Source organism: Sarcophilus harrisii, chromosome 3 (genome assembly GCF_902635505.1).
Source record: "Sarcophilus harrisii chromosome 3, mSarHar1.11, whole genome shotgun sequence".
NCBI classification, from domain to species: domain Eukaryota; kingdom Metazoa; phylum Chordata; class Mammalia; order Dasyuromorphia; family Dasyuridae; genus Sarcophilus; species Sarcophilus harrisii.
The window spans coordinates 377,984,003-378,001,441 of NC_045428.1; the positions used below are offsets into that span (position 1 = coordinate 377,984,003).

General features: G+C 35.4%; 1 protein-coding gene across 1 annotated transcript in view; it reads left to right on the forward strand.

Annotated features, from left to right (window-relative positions):
* The first annotated feature begins 6,409 nt into the window (after positions 1-6,409).
* STAT1 (signal transducer and activator of transcription 1) overlaps positions 6,410-17,439 on the forward strand; it is a 54,503-nt gene continuing 43,473 nt past the window's right edge. Inside the window, exons 1-3 of the mRNA XM_012544886.3 lie at positions 6,410-6,659; positions 12,543-12,671; positions 16,820-16,964. Of these exons, the coding sequence (XP_012400340.1) occupies positions 12,544-12,671; positions 16,820-16,964 (273 nt within the window). The 5' untranslated portion in view covers positions 6,410-6,659; position 12,543. The remainder of the gene's footprint in view (positions 6,660-12,542; positions 12,672-16,819; positions 16,965-17,439) is intronic.

The window sequence follows — 17,439 nt, forward strand, 5'->3', positions numbered from 1 at the left end:
ATATGTATTATGGAACTTTTTAAAATGTCATTTTAAAATTTATTAGACTTTTTATATCAAACCTTTGTAATTTTTTAACTGATCATTAGTCTCTGTAGCTGGCTACCACAACTCTGAGTGAATAAAGACTTTCAAAGTAAAGCTTTTTCAAACAAGACTTTATAAAAAATAGAAAAGTATACTTCGATGTTTTCTTTTCTAGGGTATTAATGTTATTCACCTCAGTTCTCTTACACACCAACTGTATGACCTTAAAAGTGCTTCAACTTTTTTGGGTAACAAAGACCCCAGCTTTTGGGATAAGAACTTACTGTTTGACAAAAATTGCTGGGAAAATTGGAAACTAATATGGCAGAAACTAGGCATTGATCCACACTTAACACCGTACACCAAGATAAGGTCAAAATGGGTTCATGACCTAGGCATAAAGAATGAAATTATTAATAAATTAGAGGAACACAGGATAGTTTACCTCTCAGACCTGTGGAAGGGGAAGGAGTTTATGACCAAAGAAGAATTAGAGATCATTACTGATCACAAAATAGAAAATTTCGACTATACCAAACTGAAAAGTTTTTGTACAAACAAAACTAATGCAGACAAGATTAGAAGGGAAGCAATAAACTGGGAAAATATTTTTACAGTCAAAGGTTCTGATAAAGGCCTCATTTCCAAAATATACAGAGAATTAACTCTAATTTATAAAAATTCAAGCCATTCTCCAATTGAAAAATGGTCAAAGGATATGAACAGACAATTCTCAGATGAAGAAATTGAAACTATTTCTAGTCATATGAAAAGATGCTCCAAGTCATTATTAATCAGAGAAATGCAAATTAAGACAACTCTAAGATACCACTACACACCTGTCAGATTGGCTAAGATGACAGGAAAAAATAATGATGATTGTTGGAGGGGATGCGGGAAAACTGGGACATTGATGCATTGTTGGTGGAGTTGTGAACGAATCCAACCATTCTGGAGAGTAGTTTGGAACTATGCTCAAAAAGTTATTAAACTGTGCATACCCTTTGATCCAGCAGTGTTACTACTGGGTTTATATCCCAAAGAGATCATAAAGAAGGAAAAGGGACCTGTATGTGCATGAATGTTTGAGGCACCCCTCTTTGTAATGGATAGAAACTGGAAACTGAGTGGATGCCCATCAGTTGGAGAATGGCTGAATAAATTGTGGTATATGAATATTATGGAATATTATTGTTCTGTAAGAAATGACCAACAGGATGATTTCAGAAAGGCCTGGAGAGACTTACATGAACTGATGCTGAGTGAAATGATCAGGACCAGGAGATCATTATATACTTCAATAACAATACTATATGATGACCAGTTCTGATGGACCTGGCCATCCTCAGCAATGAGATCAACCAATCATTTTCAATGGAGCAATAATGAACTGAACCAGCTACGCCCGGAGAAAGAACTCTGGGTGATGACTAAAAACCATTACATTAAATTCCCAATGCCTATATTTATGCCCACCTGCATTTTTTATTTCCTTCACAAGCTAATTGTACAATAATTCAGAGTCTGATTCTTTTTGTACAGCAAAATAACAGTTTGGTCATGTATACTTATTGTGTATCTAATTTATATTTTAATATATTTAACATCTACTGGTCATCCTGACATCTGGGGGAGGGGGTGGGGGGGGTAAGAGGTGAAAAATTGGAACAAGAGTTTTTGCAATTGTTAATGCTGTACAGTTACCCATACATATAACCTGTAAATAAAAGGCTATTAAATAAAATAAATAAATAAATAAAAACTTTTTTGGGTAAAACCTTAGCTTAGTAGTAGTAGTATTGCACCAGAGCTTTGAGTTCAAGTTGGTTCTAAACAATTTTGACATTTCATATGTAGCACCTTCCTGGTACTATTTCCCAACTCCTGCTTCAATCAGGAACTTGGATTTCCAGATGATAGCTGGCTGATCTTCCATTAAGTGTTCTAGATGTAACCCTAAGGAGTTAGAGTTTCTAATACTACCTATCACAAGGCCCTATGCAGTATATACCCTTAATGTTATTTAAACAATTAATATTTCCTCTAAAATCAATAAACCAATTAACACTGATTAACTTTTATAAAGGACTGTTTACCAAGAGCATATGCCAAATATTGAACTTCACCAAACTTGGAGGCTATCTTCTGTATATTCCCCCTCTCCCTGGAGAGAGTAGACTCAAAATAATTGCTATAAAACATTCTCCTCCTACTGGATAGAATGTACTTTGTGGTCTTCAAGGAAATCTTTGTCTCCCTTTGTGGAGTGTTCACCAAGTTTAGAACTGGGTATAATGTATCCAAGAGGTGAAACACTCCCTTTCTCAGCTGGACTGCATCAAGCAAATTGAGTCTCATAACTGGCTCCCCAACAGACTTGGTTGCTGCAGTTCCCAGCAGCCTCTGCCATGGACTTCCTTTGCTAGTTACCATACAAAGGTCACAACATCATAACCTATCATGTTCTACCTCTGGACAAGCATTCATCTCACTTGCTCCTCATAACAACCCTATCGAAGGCACAACTAAAAGGATCAAGTGCCCAGGGTCACACAAGTAGGATCTATCTGGGGTAAGTTTTGAACTCAACTCTAACAGACTTTAGAGGCAGTGCTCTGTCCACTGGACCACTTAACTTTCTTAAGATGCTCACTAAGAGAACTGTTAGTTAAATCTTGTCTGGGGGAGATATTTAATAGCCACGTCTTTCTGGGCACCCTCCATTTCCTCATCTATAAAATGGGGATCATGCTATGCTATCTCAAAGTATTGAGGATTATGAGGATCAAATGAAACAACTTATATAAAACACTTTGCAAATAAAATAAACTAAATGCGCACAAATCAAATGCTAACTGTGACAATGACTCAATAAACCAAAAATGTCCAAGCAAGGGTCACAGAGAAAACATTCATTTTCCTTTCTCTATTAAGCCCCGACTCATTAATCAAACAACCGGCTTCTGCTTTCCCCCTGCTCCAGTGCCTACGGCTCCATCCCAACTCCCGCCTCCCAGCAGCCCCTAGCTCTCGGTAGCCTGCACGTAGCATCTGACAGCGCGTGCCAGGCACCACGGGATACCCTGGAGGACTAAGTTTGTCAGCCCGACAGACTGAATGTAGCCGAACCCAGTGTCAGGGATGGAAAATCCCGCCCCCAGACGTTCATGCGCACCCGCTTCCATCAGAGGCTAACTTTCGGTTTCCCCTCAATCTCCTGCCTTCTCGCTCCCTAGCTTTTTCTCCGAAACCACGTGGTTGTGGCTGTTCCGAGCACCCGGCACTCCCCTGCCAATGTCAGGATCACAGCTGTATCCAGACCTCCAGGAAACCACGAATTTTTTTTTTAACTATTTACCCTTATGTCAGCCCTACATATGGTTGTTGGAGTAGAATTTGTTTTCTTCCATACAATGGAGCTAATCCCTGCAAGGGTCCTCAAACTACAGCCCGGGCCAGATGTGGCAGCTGGGAACAATTATCCCCCTCACCCAGGGTTATGAAGTTTCTTTATTTAAAGGCCCACAAAACAAAGTTTTTGTTTTTACTATAGTCCGGCCCTCCAACAGTCTGAGGGACAGTGAACTGACCCCCTATTTAAAAAGTTTGAGGACCAAAGTAAAACATAATTGGAGGAAGAGAAATATATCACATATCTTTAACATTTGTATCAACAGGCGCATCAGATCTGCTAAAGATGTCAAGTCAGAACAGAGAATTTTTGCCTATTGGAATTGGCCTCTACGTAGGAATAGATAGATCACAGGATTTGGGGCCAATAAACCTCTGGGCTAAAATCCTGTCCCCAAACACCCACTAGTTGTGTGCTTATTATCTCTTTGCCTCAGTTTGCTTAGCTGTAAAATGTAAACTATAATAATTGCACGTCTCTCCCAGGGATGTTGTGAGGATTGAATGAGAAAATAATTTTAAAGTATTTAACACAATGCCTAGCACATAATAAGTAAGCCCTATACAATATTAGCCATTATTATTCCAGCTCTAAGGGTTTTAAGGAATTAAATCTAATAAGATAAAAGGGCTGAATCTGCAGTCGAAATATATGAATTAGAATCCCGCTAACTTGACAGTTGCTGTAAAGTAATTTACTTCACTGAGAATCGATTTTCTATTCTGAAAAATGGGGATAATACTATAGAAGAACTGGTTGTGAGACAGTTTGTAAACTATAGAATCTAACAGTTGGAAAGGACTTCATAAGAAATGTAGCCTAACCTTATAGTGCTTTATGTGTGAGTTATTATTGAATCCTCCTGTTGTTTGTCCTGCATCATCAAAGAGAACTATAACAGGATATATGATGCCATGACATGCAAGTGAATTGGATTTAAGGAAGGGAGGATTGTGCAAAGTCTCACTTTCCCCTCCAGAGCCATCTGGTTTCAGCGGCCAGATATAGATCTAGTCGGGATGGCCCTGGAAGAAATGGGAGACCTTGACCTTTTTTAGCTAAAGTCTTCAACAGGTTTCAGTTTGACTGAGGCCCCACCCGTTCAGTGATTAATGTTAGGTAGCAACTGAGGCAAAGAATCTTCTTTTTCATCTCCTCCAAAAAAAAATCTAAATAAAGGAATGAATGAATGAATCTGAGAGGGGAAGACCTGGGTAGAAAAGATGTGACCATATAGTAAATGATGTGCAAAGATTGAACATAACATCAACATTGTGATCTTACTACCAGAAAAGGTATTTTGATTTTAGACTACATTAACAACCATATGCTATCCAAAACAAGATTTGCCATTTCGCTGAGCCTCAGTTTCCTTCCATTTACAAAATACATGTTAATAAGAACATCTACTTTTCAGGGGCATTGTGAGGATCAAACAAGATAAAGTAAATATCATACTTTCTGATGTATAACATACGGAAAACATTGTTGTACTATGGCATGGCAGTTGTGAAGGATACTGCACTTTGAAGGTTGGCAATAAAGACAGTTGAGATTTCAACAAATATCTGTAAATTAAAAGATTTGTCCATTCTCCAATTGATAAATGGTCAAAGGATATGAACAGACAATTTTCAGACGATGAAATTGAAATTATTACCACTCATATGAAAGAGTGTTCCAAATCATTATTAATCAGAGAAATGCAAATTAAGACAACTCTGAGATACCACTACACACCTGTCAGATTGGCTAAGATGACAGGAAAAAATAACGATGATTGTTGGAGGGGATGCGGGAAAACTGGGACACTGATGCATTGTTGGTGGAGTTGTGAACGAATCCAACCATTCTGGAGAGCAATCTGGAATTATGCCCAAAAAGTTATCAAACTGTGCATACCCTTTGATCCAGCAGTATTTCTACTGGGCTTATACCCCAAGGAGATACTAAAGAAAGGAAAGGGACCAGTATGTGCCAAAATGTTTGTGGCAGCCCTGTTTGTAGTGGCTAGAAGCTGGAAACTGAGTGGATGCCCATCAATTGGAGAATGGTTGGGTAAATTGTGGTATATGAATGTTATGGAATATTATTGTTCTGTAAGAAATGACCAGCAGGATGAATACAGAGAGGCTTGGAGAGAATTACATGAACTGATGCTAAGTGAAATGAGCAGAACCAAGAGATCATTATATACGTCAACAACGATACTGTATGAAGATGTAATCTGATGGAAGTGGATTTCTTTGACAAAGAGACCTAATTCAGTTTCAATTGATCAGTGATGGACAAAAGCAGCTACATCCAAAGAAAAAACACGGGGAAATGAATTTAAACTGTTTGCATTTTTGTTTTTCTTCCCGGGTTATTTTTACCTTCTGAATCCAATTCTCCCTGTGCAACAAGAAAACTGTTTGGATCTGCACACATACATTGTATCTAGGATATACTAGGACATATTCAACATATATAGGACTGCTTGCCATATAGGGGAGGGGGTGGAGGGTGGGAGGGAAAAATCGAACAGAAGTGAGTGCAAGGGATAATATTGTAAAAAAAATTACCCTGGCATGGATTCTGTCAATAAAAAGTTACTATAATAATAAAATAAATAAATAAATAAATTTTTTAAAAAAGAGTTGTGCTATATTCTGAGAATGTTATTTTATATATCCAGATTCTGCTGAAAGGACTTAGCTAACAATATACTAACACAAATCATCATTTTGTTACTAGCCACGGAAGCATAACCTTAAGGGTTTCGTTTTCAACTGCAAACAACGTATAAGATCCGCCCCAGACTGCGCCATAAATTTACTTAACGATTAGAAAAAGAGACTAGGAAGACTCGTGGCACCTTGAAGACAAAGCCCATTTCCGAGAGAGAGAATTAAAAGCAATTAGGTGAAAGCTCTAGATGACGGAGGGGAGTTGGACCCAAGGAAGGAACAGCGAGTTTTGGTTGGCCTGAAGAGAATGAGCTGGTTACGTGATTGGTCAGGGAGTGGAAAGTGAAACTGCCGGGTTCTTCGCTAGTAGCATTTTTTCTGTCGGGTTATTTTGCTCTGCTGCAGACAGACCCCAGGAAACAGTCGAACTTGCTAACCAAACGATCTCTGACAGCCCCTAGGGAAGAGTTGTAGGATCAGCTCTGATCAGGGGAGTGACAATTGACGTCTAGCCTGCTCTGTGCCATCCCGGCTTCACGGCTCTGCAGAAGGTGGGTACTTGAGAGGAGCTCGAACCAGATGGTTTCTGGAGCAAGTTGGACAGACGTGTGTCTTTGGTTTGGGAACCCGGGATCGATCAGTGTTTGAAGGACATTCCCTAAAACAGTCTTGGGGGTTGTCAAGACTCGGGAAGGGGGGATTTTCTCAGTTACATCCTTTATCCAGAAAGGAGTATCTTTGCATGTATCCAAGGAGGAAGCAGGTTACCCTACTCCCCTCAGTTCAAACTTCTTATCTTTAAAAATGAAGAGATTATACTAGTTGGTATCAAAGGTCCTTTACAGCTTCAAAGTTTTGTGATATCTAGGTAATTAGCTGTCTAGCTAGCAACCTAATGTTAACAGACTACATAAAACATATGAGAAGGGAGAAAAAGAAGGGGGTGGGGAAAGCTACTAATAAATGAGAAGACTTTTTTTAGGGAAGGCCTCAGCTGAGTTGCTCCTTAATGGAAGATAATGCAGTGGGGGAGGGGAGTGAAAGGGGGGAATGATTGATTTGAAATTGGAGGATTTGGATTCTAACCTCCGTGATATTAACTCTGTCGCCTTTGGCAAAGTATTTGAGGCAGGGGTTCTTAACCTTTTTTGTGTCATGAACCACTTTTTTATGCTTATGTGTTCCTCCTCAGAATAAGTTTTAAATGCATAAATAAAATACCTAGATGCAAATACAATAAATAAAATACAAATGAAATCAATTATATTGAAAAACAGTTGTCAAAATATGTAAAATAAAAAACAGATTGATCGACCAGGGGTTAAAAACCTCTAAATTGGAAACTATATGGGAAACTGTATAATGTAGAATCAGATTGTCCCACTTTAAGCAAATGGGATCTTAGAATTTTAGAGCTGGAAGGGACCTTAGAGATCATTTCATTCAATTTTTTTTCTTCATTTTATACTTGAAAGAAATGGAATAGACCCATTATTTCTAGTAGCAATTTCATTCAACCAGTTTTCTAAATTTGAAATTTCAGTGTTATCCCTTTTGGTCATTTCACATATCTATTAAGTTGCTAAATCCCATTAATTCTGGTTCTGCATGATCTCTCACATTCAATCTACTCTGCAACCAAACTAATTGTTCTCAACATAGATGGAGTTATAACTCTTCTATCTATAAGTCTTTGATTTGTTCCCTATCATTTAGCTCTAATTTTTATATTCCTTAGCCTAATATTCAAGGCCCTTCACAGTTTGGTGGCTCTTTATATTTCCAGTCTTTTCTTGTATTATATTCCTACATTTTTTCCCTAGCTAAAACCAGATTATTATCCAAAAAGCCTGCATATTTTCTCAATCACAGGATTTCCCCAGTGTGTAACATCTTCCCTCATTCAATTTATCTTAATTTTAGTTTTAAAACCTATGTCAGATGCTACAGATGCTTTCTGTGTCTCTAAGTCATTAATGATCCTACTTGTCATGGATTGTAATCAATACTTTTATTGTGCTTTTAAAAAAATCTTAGGTACCACATTTGTTTTGCAGTTATATTAATATCGTGAATTCCATTGAAATTGTAAACTCCCTGAAGTAAGGGACCATTTCTTATCTAAACTTTGTATCTCCTTAAGCATCTATCTTTGTATCTATAAGCAGTAAACACTTGAAAAATATCTCTCAAGATATATCTGGGTAGCCAATTATACTTCAATTAATTTATAGCATTTGATATGCTGCAAGTGATCAGTTGCTATTAGAATTTAATAGAAAAATTATTTTGCCTTCAACATTGTGTGTGTGTGTGTGTGTGTACAATCATAGGTTGTTTGCATTAGAAAGAACCTTGAGGACTTTCATGTTTGAGTTAAAGAAACTAAAGTCCAATGGGAATGAAGGTATTTTTCCTAAAATGAAACAGGGAAAGAAATGGGACTAAAAACTAGGTTTAGTGACTCTCATTTCAGCCCTTTTATTTCTAATTTTTAACCATACCAAGTGCTTCTGTGATGATGGCAGAGTAGAAGACAGAAAAGGTTAAGAATTAGAATTTTTAGATTGTTTATAAAATTGACTTTGATGTAGGTGCTGTCAATATAATAACCTTTTGTAGGAACCAGTAAGTGAACATGCAACTAGAGCAACTAAATCATAGCAATTTTAACATTTTTACTATAAATGATGCTAGAAGAAAACATTGTGTCTCAATAGGTTTGTCCACAGATTATCCTTGGAGAACAAATGATGCAGCTGACAGAGTTGGTTTTATGATGCATCCAGAGGCAACGAGAAGTATCATTTCATGAGATCCTTGGTTAACTATTTTATTGGGGCTTTCATTTGTTTGTTTTGCAATATTCATGAACAGCATGAGAAACATGAAAATAATTGGAGCTTATGATTATTTCTTATTTAACTTTGAAAACTTATCTAAACAGAAATGTTATAGGTAAAGAGAAAGTAAAGAAATTCTAGATAGAACTTAATAAGGCACCTTCCTCTCCAATTAAATCAACAAATACTTTAAAACTCAGTTACTTTAATACATATGTCTAGCATGATAGAAAACATACAGTGGAAACCATAGTTTAGGAGTAAGAAACTTGTAGACAATATTAAAACTTCCCTCATATATAATAAATGATACTTGGGAACAGACAATAAACGTGATGAACACTTAGTAACATCATAAAAAATAAAAATTGGTTATATTTTAACAAACAGATGATGACTGATTATTGATGTGATAATCTTTTTCTGAATCAGATATCTAGCTCATCAGACTTGTTGGAACAAAGATCAAAAGCAATATCAAGCTAGAAGAAAAAAATGAGTCATAGCATTAAGGCAGCTTCAATTAAATCCATTTAAATGAGCTATTGGCATAAAAACTGGAAATGGATTTTTAAAAAGCCAATATTTATGTAGGCTATTATTATTTCTTAAAGAAATATAATCAGTATAAATCCTTAACATAGAAAGTGCCTCTTCTAGTCAACACTTGATTTTGCCAAATGAAGAGATACGGCAAAAAAGAAGACCAATAAAAGTGTAAATTTATTTATAAGAGCTTAGTGGAGAAAAATATGGTGAGAAGGGAAGAACAAGTTTAAAGTTTGGTGAGAGACCCAACTAAGCAAAGTCATCCCAAAGTGATGTTGGAAAACATAAATAAAAATGGAAAAAATTCCATAGTAATTTTTTATAGAAAACAGCTATTATTATGGCATTGCTACTATATTTGGATTATAAAGTCATAGTTCCCAATGTGCTAAACAGAGAAGGAGAAATGTCTGTGAAAAAAAATTTAGGATGAGAAGAGTAGTTCAATTTGACATAAAAAGAATATATTGTAGATTAGAAGGGAAGCAATAAACTGGGAAAATATTTTTACAGTCAAAGGTTCTGATAAAGGCCTCATTTCCAAAATATATAGAGAATTAACTCTAATTTATAAAAAATCAAGCCATTTCTCCAATTGAAAAATGGTCAAAGGATATGAACAGACAATTCTCAGATGAAGAAATTGAAACTATTTCTAGTCATATGAAAAGATGCTCCAAGTCATTATTAATCAGAGAAATGCAAATTAAGACAACTCTAAGATACCACTACACACCTGTCAGATTGGCTAAGATGACAGGAAAAAATAATGATGATTGTTGGAGGGGATGCGGGAAAACTGGGACATTGATGCATTGTTGGTGGAGGTGTGAACGAATCCAACCATTTTGGAGAGTAGTTTGGAACTATGCTCAAAAAGTTATCAAACTGTGCATACCCTTTGATCCAGCAGTATTACTACTGGGCTTATATCCCAAAGAGATCATAAAGAAGGGAAAGAGACCTGTATGTGCACGAATGTTTGTGGCAGCCCTTTTTGTAGTGGCTAGAAACTGGAAACTGAGTGGATGCCCATCAGTTGGAGAATGGCTGAATAAATTGTGGTATATGAATATTATAGAATATTATTGTTCTGTAAGAAATGACCAAGAGGATGATTTCAGAAAAGCCTGGAGAGACTTACACGAACTGATGCTGAGTGAAATGAGCAGGACCAGGAGATCATTATATACTTCAACAACAATACTATATGATGACCAGTTCTGATGGACCAGGCCATCCTCAGCAACGAGATCAACCAAATCATTTCTAATGGAGCAGTAATGAACTGAACTAGCTATGCCCAGAAAAATAACTCTGGGAGATGACTAAAAACCATTACATTAAATTCCCAATCCCTATATTTATGCACACATGCATTTTTGATTTCCTTCACAAGCTAATTGTACAATAATTCAGAGCCTGATTCTTTTTGTACAGCAAAATAATGTTTTGGTCATGTATACTTATTGTGTATCTAAGTTATATTTTAATATATTTAACATCTACTGGTCATCCTGCCATCTAGGGGAGGGGGTGGGGGAGGGGGTAAGAGGTGAAAAATTGGAACAAGAGGTTTGGCAATTGTTAATGCTGTAAAGTTACCCATGTATATATCCTGTAAATAAAAGGCTATTAAATAAAATGAAATAAAATAAAATAAAATAAAATAAAATAAAAGAATATATTGTAGATAAAAGCAGTGAGAGATTGATTTTCAAGGAAATTGAAAGAAGGGAAGATAACAAAAGGTTTATTCTGACCTTATTATCCCTCCAAAAGAAAACCAAGAGAATATTACTAACTACTATTATGTATTCCTACTTTCTTATGTCTATACCATTTTTCAATAAAGATAAGGTACATGTACATTGAAATAATCCTCAGGGATTATATAATAATTGAATAAGCAGGCTTCTAAAAATGATATTTTAGAGCAGTCACACTATTGATTAAAAGGTATAGTAAATACAACATGCTACTGCAGATAATGGTTGTTAACTATAAAAAATTATTTGATTTTGGAGAACAAAATTTTAAAGTTTTTCCTCCAGTAAGTTGTCTTCTGTGTAACTTCAGAATCATATAAGATTCCTTGAAAGAGGAAAAAAAAAAAAAAAGATAACCTTGTTCAACAGTTCTGATACATCCAGTGTAAAGTCCATGTCAAAGGAGTGAGATTCTCCAGATGATTGTTTGTGGATGACAATGAACTGATTGCATCAAGCCCTAAATATTGTAGATCCTACTAAATAAGATCCAAATTGATATAGAACATTTCAGCCTAACTATACAGAGAGGAAAAACCAAGTGGAATAAAAGCAATGTTTTAAAAAGACCAATATCTAACATCAAAAACCTAAGAGTAAACACCTCACTTTGCTAGACTCAGCAACTATTTGTTGCTCATATACTAAAGGCCCCCAAAGACATAGATAACAGCTAGTTTAGTGTTAAATGAAAAAACACATTCACTTTCCTTTTCCTATAAGTACAAAAGAAAAATAATTTTCAAGGCAAGCACTTTATCTTTTCTTTAGCTAAATAGGTAGCAGAGATCAGTCTGCAGTGTTTTGACAAAGATTCTATAGATGCTAAAACTTCTGCTGTTGAGCTCTTGGATTTTGAAATGTATTATTAATGTATTTTGTTCTCATATCCTAATCACTTTCCAGTAATCCATTTACCATTTCTTCCCCTTCAGACCCATAATAAAATTATCTAATATAGTGACTATGATATAGTCTATCACTTCTACTAGAAGGAAGTTAGAGGATTTGGGTTTTAGTCATCTGGAACCAACATTGATCACTGTATTTGATGTGATTTTGTTGTCTTTTAAGATTGTTTTCATTTGCATCGTTTTTGTCATTGTGTATATTGTTCTTTTGATTTTGTTTTTTTTTTTAAGTCTGTAACATTTCATAGCAGTCTTACTAAGTTTCTCTTATTTATCTTGAGCTATTATTCTTAATACTCAGCTTTCTTTCTTTGTCTGCAGAACACTATAACCTTTAATTTGTTGTATTTTTCATACTATAGGATGTCTCAGTGGAGTGAGTTACAAAGACTTGACCCCAAATTCCTAGAGCAAGTGCATCAACTTTATGATGACAGTTTTCCTATGGAAATTAGGCAGTATCTGGCACCTTGGTTGGAAAAGCAAGACTGGTAAGGAAACCCTGGGATATAGGAATAAATTGTGTCTGCAAAGTGTGGGTGTGACAAGTATGTTGTTGATTCAAGTAATTTGTTTTTACTTAAAATTGTCTTGACTAAGCAATAGTAACATGTTCAAAAAAATCTTTTAAGGCATATAAAACTCTTTTCTCATGATAGCCTTTCGAGGAAAATAATACAAGATTATTAACAAATTTTTTACAGATGAGGAAACCAAGGTTTAGAGATGAAATGGCCTGCCCAAGATTAAATGGAGTTGGGAAGAAAACCCTAACTTTGAATCTAGTGTTCTTTATATCACAACACATTGTATTTCAGTTCCTGAAACCTAGTTTTCCTAATCTGTATAAATTTGTACAGTATTTCATAAGATTCTCATTTATTTAGAGCTTGAAGAAATTTAGAGATCATCTAATTCAACCTCTGGATCATTCATGAATCAGTTCATTTATTCCTTGAAGGTATATTGGTTGAATACCTCAAATGTACAATATTCTGTGAGAGATATAGTGAAAAACAGCTCAATCCCAATCAAGATCCTTTAATGAGGTAGGCATACAAATACTCATCATAGAGGTTAGCATATGTAAATTGTAATAGGGAAAGTACAAAGGGCTGTGGTCATTTATAGGAAGAAGAGATCACTTCCAGTTGAATTATCAAGGAGATAGCCCCAGATATTGCATCTCAAAGGATAGGTAGGAATTACATAGATAAAACTAGGCAGAAGACACCCATATCAAGAGAAAAGTAGGAACTAAGGCACTAAGATAAAAAATTAAATTCTACCAATGCCTTGTATTTTATAATACTTTATGCTATGTCCATTTACTTGAATAAAAGCACAGATGGCATACCATCAAATTTGCAGGTGACACAAGGCAGGGATAACTAAAATAGTGGCTGACAGAGTTAGCCAAGAAGATCATGGCAGTATAAATGTAAACTCATGCTCTTAGGTTCAAGTAATCAGTTTCACAAGTAGAAGATGGTAGAGACATGGCTGAATGGATATTTTTCTGAGGAAAAAAAAAAGATTTGAGGGCTTTGTTGGACTATGAACTCGACATTGGTCACTAGTGTGACATGGAAGCCAAGAAGGTATTCTAGGGCTTAGTGATCTTAGCCTTTATTAAGAAAAGTATAAATAGATGAGAATCCCCTTTGGTCTTCCATAGACAGACCACATCTGGAGTAGTGTATTCACTTCTGGGTACTATAGTTTAGGAATAATAACAATTCATTGAAGAACATCCAAAGAAAGGCAATGATAATGGTGAAGAGACTTGAGTCCATGTGATATGATGATTTGTTGAAGAAACTCAAAGTGTTTAGCCTGGAAGGTTAAATGTTTGGGGAAACACGATAGCTGTGTTGAAGGGATTGTCATATCATAGAACTGTTCTATATGGTTCTCTATGGTTCTCTATGGTATCTTAGAGTTGAAATTAAGACAACTCTTGAGATACCACTACACACCTGTCAGAATGGCTAAGATTACAGGAAAAGATAGTGACAAATGTTGGAGGGGATGCGGGAAAACCAGGATACTGATGCATTGTTGGTGGAGTTGTGAACGAATCCAACCATTCTGGAGAGCAATCTGGAATTATGCCCAAAAAGTTATCAAACTGAATATCCTTTGATCCAGCAGTGCTACTACTGGGCTTATATCCCAGAGAGATACTAAAGAAGGGAAAGGGACCTGTATGTACCAAAATGTTTGTGGCAGCCCTGTTTGTAGTGGCTAGAAACTGGACAATGAATGGATGCCCATCAATTGGAGAATGGTTGGATAAATTGTGGTATATAAATGTTATGTTCTGTAAGAAATGACCAGCAGGATGAATACAGACAGGCTTGGAGAGACTTACATGAACTGATGCTGAGTGAAATGAGCAGAACCAGAAGATCATTAAGCACTTCAACAACGATACTGTATGAGGATGTATTGTGATGGAAGTGGATATCTTCAACAAAGAGAAGATCTAATTTAGTTCCAGTTGATCAATGATGGACAGAATCAGCTACACCCAGAGAAGTAACACTGGGAAATGAATGTGGACTACTTCCATTTTTGTTTATCTTCCCAAGTTTCCTTCTGAATCCAACTCTTCTCATGCAACAAGAGAATTGTACAGTTCTGCACACATACATATATTATATCTAGAATATACTATGATATATTTAATATGTATAAGACTTCCCGTCATCTAGGGGAGGGGGTGGAGGGAGGAAAGGGAACAGTTGGAACAGAAGTGAGTGCAAGGGATAATGTTGTAAAAAATTACCCATGCATATGTTCTGTCAATAAAAAGTTATTTAAAAAAAGAAGGTTGATAAAATGCTCATGCCCTTTGACACAGAGATATCACATATAAAATGACTGTATCCTAACATAAATACAGAGAAAAATGGGAAGACTTATATGAACTGATACAAAATATATGAGGATTATAGTAAAAAATAAACAGAAAAAAAGACAAATAAAAATGAACCTAATATTTTATTAAAAATTTATTTTTATTTACTTTAATTAATGAATTAAATTAAAGTGACCACACTTGACCAAAAGAGAGAGAGAGAGAGAGAGAGAGAGAGAGAGAGAGAGAGAGAAAGAGAAAGAGAGAGAGCCCATGTCTCCTCCTCATAGGAGATCTTCAAAAAAAGGCTGAATAACTTATTGACCTGATATTTTATAATAGATTCCTATTGGATATGAGTTGAACAAGATATGCTATGTTATTTAACTCTGAAGTGCATGGAAGGAAGAGTATTTGTCATCATAGAAAATTGTACTTTGGTACAAAAAAAGACTTAAATGCATTAGATATAAACTTGTTTTTACAACTTTCCAAATCTTGTTATTTTCTGTATTTCCCCAAATCCATTAAATTAAAGCTGAAAGCAATGAAGGGATCTATTTTCAAGTCAAAATGCAAGATAGAGTTGGACAATTAAAAGAAAATCAAAGCTATATTAGAATAAAAAGTTTTTGAGGCAATTGATTTTTGAATTAGCTTTCTTTTGTGTAAAAAGTAGTGGGGTTTTTTTTAACATTGCTATCATTACCTAATTGCCCACCTTCAGAACTCTCCATTTTAACAAAATACAATTAAACAAAATGAACTGACACATTGATCATTTCTGACAACTATGCCTCACTCTGCCATCATCTGTATATGTCTCTTCTACTGAAAGGAAGAAAATATGTTTCATCATCATATCTATTGGGTCAAACTTCATTGTTGCATTGATATGAATTTTCCTGTCTTTTTGAGTTATTTTCCTTTGCATTATTGTGATTATTGAATATATTGTTTTCTTGGTTCTGTTCATTTGGTTTTGTATCAGTTTAAAGAAATCTTCAAAATATGTCAGATTTTAATTAGCTTTCAGAGTATCTTCATACAAACTTTTCTTTTATCTTATGAAATATGGGAAAGGTGGTGAAATTGAAAGTAATATTCCTTGTAGAAAAATAATCATGACAGTCAACATTATAGAGAGCTGGTATCCAAGACAGGAAGACTTGAATTTAAGTCTTCTCTGACATATTCTGACCGTAACTTTTGGCAATCAGTTAATCTCTCATTGCTCTGGGCTACTCTCTGATTAAAAATTGTAGAGAAGGTACCAACCTAAATTATTAGAGGTAATTTTCTCATACAGGAGTTCCCTCTATCAGTGAAATCATGGATTTAATCACCCAGCCTTTTCCATATACATCATAGATCAAATCCAGTCCTCTCATTTTGCAGATGAAGAAACTGGAGTATAAAAGAAGTTAAGTGAGGCAGCTAAATGAGTCAGTGGATAGAATAACAGCCCTGGAGTCAGGAGGATCTGACTTCAGATCTATCTTCAGACACTTAACACTTATTGTCTGGGCAAATTACTTAACCCCAACTGCCTCACCAAAAAAAAAAAAAAAAAAAAAAAAAAAAAAATCATCCAACAAACAAAAGTGATTAAGTGACGGGATAAAGACCCAGAGAGAATAAGTGGCAGAGTTAGAATTTGAATCCAGGTCCTTTGACTTCAAATGCAGCACTCTTTCCAGTGTACATTGTGGACAAACTTTCATATATGCCATTCTAATATTTGAAATTAATAATTGTCTGTTTTGAATCTCCCAGGGACTATGCTGCCATGGATGTCTCCTTTGCCACAGTATGTTTTCATGAACTTCTCTCTCAGTTGGATGAGCACTATAGCCGCTTCTCTCTACAGAACAATTTTTTGCTGCAGCACAATATAAGGAAAAGCAAACGTAATCTTCAGGTATGTTTATACCTTTGACAGAATCTTTAATCTTTGACAGAAATGTTGCCAAACTGTCATTTGGAAGATCACAGAGATTATGTGATATTAATTTACAGACAGCTCCCATTTCAAATAAATTAATAGTAAAGAATTTTTAAATGTACATGAGCAAAGTGAAACAATTAATTCATTTCAAAAACTTTAGTTTCACACATATTATAAACCATGCATTTTATATCAAGACCTCTTACAAAAAAAACAGTATGCTGCAATGAAAATAATGCTGGATTTGGAGTCAAGGAAAATTTGGATTTAAATCTTAGTTCAAACCCATGTACCTTTATCTTGCTTCAATTTCCTGAAAACTTGGAGTTAAATTAAATGATTTCTAAGACCTCTTCAAACTCTAAATCAATGATAATCTTATAAAATATTGCACAAATTTACATGGATTAGGAAAACTAGATTTCAGGGACTAAAAGTGTGGGGGTAT